General features: G+C 41.3%; 1 protein-coding gene across 1 annotated transcript; it reads left to right on the top strand.

The window, feature by feature from the left end:
- The first annotated feature begins 2,777 nt into the window (after positions 1-2,777).
- Positions 2,778-3,104, top strand: LOC148038177 (acyl carrier protein 1, chloroplastic-like). Its single transcript, XM_087675205.1, has one exon. It carries the CDS (start codon positions 2,778-2,780, stop codon positions 3,102-3,104), a length of 327 nt encoding a protein of 108 aa, XP_087531331.1.
- Positions 3,105-3,464: the final 360 nt, after the last annotated feature.

Genomic DNA, 3,464 nt, shown 5'->3' with positions numbered 1-3,464 from the left:
CTAGATAGGCCTTTTGGAACCTCTTTCTAGCATGGCAGAACTTCTCGGTAAGTCCGGTCCTTTTGCAGAAGTCACAGAAGCTGATCCTTCTTGCCTTTGTACCTGTTCCCAACATATAATGCATGCTCATCTCTAGAGGTACTTAGTTCTTCCTTAGTTTTTAGCTTCTTTTCCTCCTCTAACAGTGATGCCTGGATATCAACAAGTTCAGGATTTGGCATGTTGATTAAAGTTGTTGATACATTATTATATTCAGGAGGCAAACTCTTAAGTAGAACACTGATGCAAACATCTTCTTCCATTTTAATATTGATTCCTGCAAGTTGGGTTAGAAGTCCTTCCATGTAATTTAGATGTGTGGCAAGTGATGTGTTGAACTTCATTTTGAAGCATGAAAAACTCAATTAGGAGATCATACTTTGATGATTTAGACTATGCACTGAACAAGGTGTCAAGTCTCTTCCAGGTCTCACAGTTATCCACATGGTGGATATAACTGTCATCTAGCTCCACTTTGATAATGGCCTGAGCCTTATCATCATTCTTTTGCCAAGTGACAGCAAGATCCACATCACTAGGCTTCTTTTCTTTTCCAGTGGTAGTGGCCTAGAGGCCCTTCTTCATCACGATCAATTTGATGCGGGCCTACCAGGTATGAAGCCCGACTCCTTTAAAATGGGCAGTTGGAGAATCTTTGCCCATATTTGACTTGAGAGACCAGTAGAAAATTAGCTTCAAATGACTGAGAATAACCAAGAATGAGTTGATCTTTGTATGTGTCAAAAGACACAAGCAATGGCAGTGAAGTATCAAAAGATACTAGTTTGAAATTTGATGTTTGTTGCTTGAGTTTGACTTGATGATCTTCAAAAAACTCTTCATAGCTTTCCCTCCTTGCTGATTTGATGGTTGAATACTTGCTGAAAACTTTAGATTAGAGTGGCCTTGGCTTGGTTTAAGTGGCAGGAGAGAGAAAATGAAGGAAAAATGAGCTTAAAGGTAAGTGGCTATGGCTGTCTTGTCAAAATAGGGACCAATAATTGGTAAATGAGCTTCCACGCGCTCCAAAGGTTGAATCTGCTCAAACCCTTTGAGATAGAGGACCCTCACTAATGGCTCTAACTGCCCCTAAGAGGGTTTGTACTCATTATGCTTGAGTTGAGAGATCTAAGCCTTCAAAGTGGTCACTGTCAAAACTGCACCCATATTTGGAAAAATGCAAATGTCGTGCATGGTGTGCATCAATCTCCTTGATTTTTGTGCCAATAAGTTGTGGATTGACCTAAAGAACAACTCTCAAGGAGAAACCTCCAAGAGATATGGCCTGGTTGATGAGATATGGCTGCTCCAACAGAGGTAGGTAGGTGCCATCCATAGACAAAGTTATGGCAGCAACTCTGAAAAGAGGCAATGATGAAGCTATAGTTGCCCAATATCAATGATTGAGGTGCCAACAAGGAGCTTTGGAAGTAGAGAAACACTTCTCCAAAAGGAAGTTTAGAGAGATTTGGCCTATGGAGAGAGATATGAAAGCTTCAAACTGACAGAGTGCTACTATTTATGGCTGCCATGGAAGCTTCATTGAAGGTACGAATGCAAATGACGTTGGAGATAGAGTCCAGTACTCAAACTGAGCTAAGAAGAGATGGAAAGGAGCTAAGAGGAGTGAAAGGAGAGTTGGGCCATGCTCAACTGAGCTCTGATACCATGTGAAATACATGGGATCTAGAGCATGGCAGATGCAGAAGCTATGGAGGTTAAAGTGGAAAAAGAAACTCATGAAAACATTGACCTTAACTAGGACAAATTGTTACACAAGTGAACTAGGTTCCAAGATTGAGACTTGGACTCATAAACACAATCTTGTGTATTGACAGTGACATGACACTTTACTGGAAAGAAAAGAGTATTATTATTGCATTAGAAAAAGAGTGCAAGTACAATGCTTTATAGGAATTGAGTGGTGGTACTTTCTCCTACTGTGCATATGGGATTCTGGTCTTGAACCCTCACTGCTTCTCACAAAGGGACTAAAGTAGGTGTGATTGCAAATATCTCAACATAATGATGGGTTCTAGCTACATTTAGCAAGTCGTGGCTCATTTTTGGCTCAAAAATGATGGAAGATGGACAAAATAAGGATAACTAGGGTTGGAGGTAAGTTTGGTTGTGGTTACTTTTGAGAAGGAAGGGTTTGTTTTTGGAAACAGTCTTTCTCTCTCCTGTTTTAAGTTCCTTACAAGCTCCCATGGAAGCTATGGTCCAAGAAATCATCTTCTATTCAACTCCAATGGCTTCAATGGATTCAAAAGCATCATCTACTTGACTCTTGAGATCTTAAGCTATCCATAGAGTATAGCAATACCTTGCTTTAATCTTGTGATCTCACGCAGTACATGATGCTAGATTTGTGCATACTGTGCCTACTGAACACACTCATCTATGAGCTCATCAAATTCGTGGTCACAAGCTATATAGAGCTTGGATATGGAGGTTATAAGCTCAAGCTATATACTATCTTGGAAAGGAAAGGCACATCCAATCATGCCTTTTGAGCTGATTTGTGAGGCATTCTCGTTATAAGAGGATCAACCTCTATTAACCCTCTTCTCTGCTCCAGAAGTAGAAGCAGACGGAGAGGGAGAAGGAAGGAGGAAGAAAAAGAAGGATTTCTGACATGGCTTCCCTCTCAACTATTGGGGCTTGTCATGGAGCTCCTTTGTTCACTCCATGGGCTTCTCTGCAAATCAACGACTCCAAGGGCACTGATTTCTGTCATGGCTTCCCTCTCGATTGCTGTGGCTCGTTCTCTGCAAATCAATGACTCCAAGGGCTCTTCTTTTGTGAGACTGGCTATCTCAATCAGCCCTTTGTATTCAAGGAGGTTGCAGATCTCCTCTCAGCCTGGTGCTCCACCTGCCAAACCTGAGACTCTGCAGAAAGTTATCAAAATTGTAACCAAACAATTGGTAGTCACTCCTAGCACGGTTCAGTCTCACTCCAAATTTCAAGAGCTAGGTGTTGATTCTCTTGATCAGGTAGAGATTGTTATGGCTCTTGAAGAGGCCTACAATATCAATGTGGATGAGGATTGTGAATGTTAACAATCAGAGAGACAGAGACAAGAGTGAAGAAGCAACTGTCAGAGCAGAGTGCTCTCTCACTTTCTATTATCATTCCACACACTACTTAGTGAATGTACAACCTAAGGTCACAAAGGACCATTCACACCAAAGCAGTTAAGTCCTAAGCACCGACTTATTTAATGTCCGCATAGTGTGGTACAGTTGGACAACTTAAGTGTCGGGTATGGTCATATCAAAGATAATAGATCGAGCTTGAAGTCTTAACACTCCACCTCAAGCTCAAGACAACATCTGCACACCAAGAAGTTGTCTAAAACACTGAACTTATCTTTACCCAAGGACTTGGTAAAGATATCTGCAACCTACTCATCAGTCTTC

The sequence above is a fragment of the Lygodium microphyllum genome, chromosome 3, assembly GCF_053477565.2.
Source record: "Lygodium microphyllum isolate KBCC chromosome 3, Lygodium_microphyllum_v1.1.10, whole genome shotgun sequence".
NCBI classification, from domain to species: Eukaryota; Viridiplantae; Streptophyta; class Polypodiopsida; order Schizaeales; family Lygodiaceae; genus Lygodium; species Lygodium microphyllum.
The sequence above is the reverse complement of the archived record's forward strand: the minus strand, read 5'-3'. Positions and strand labels throughout refer to the sequence as shown.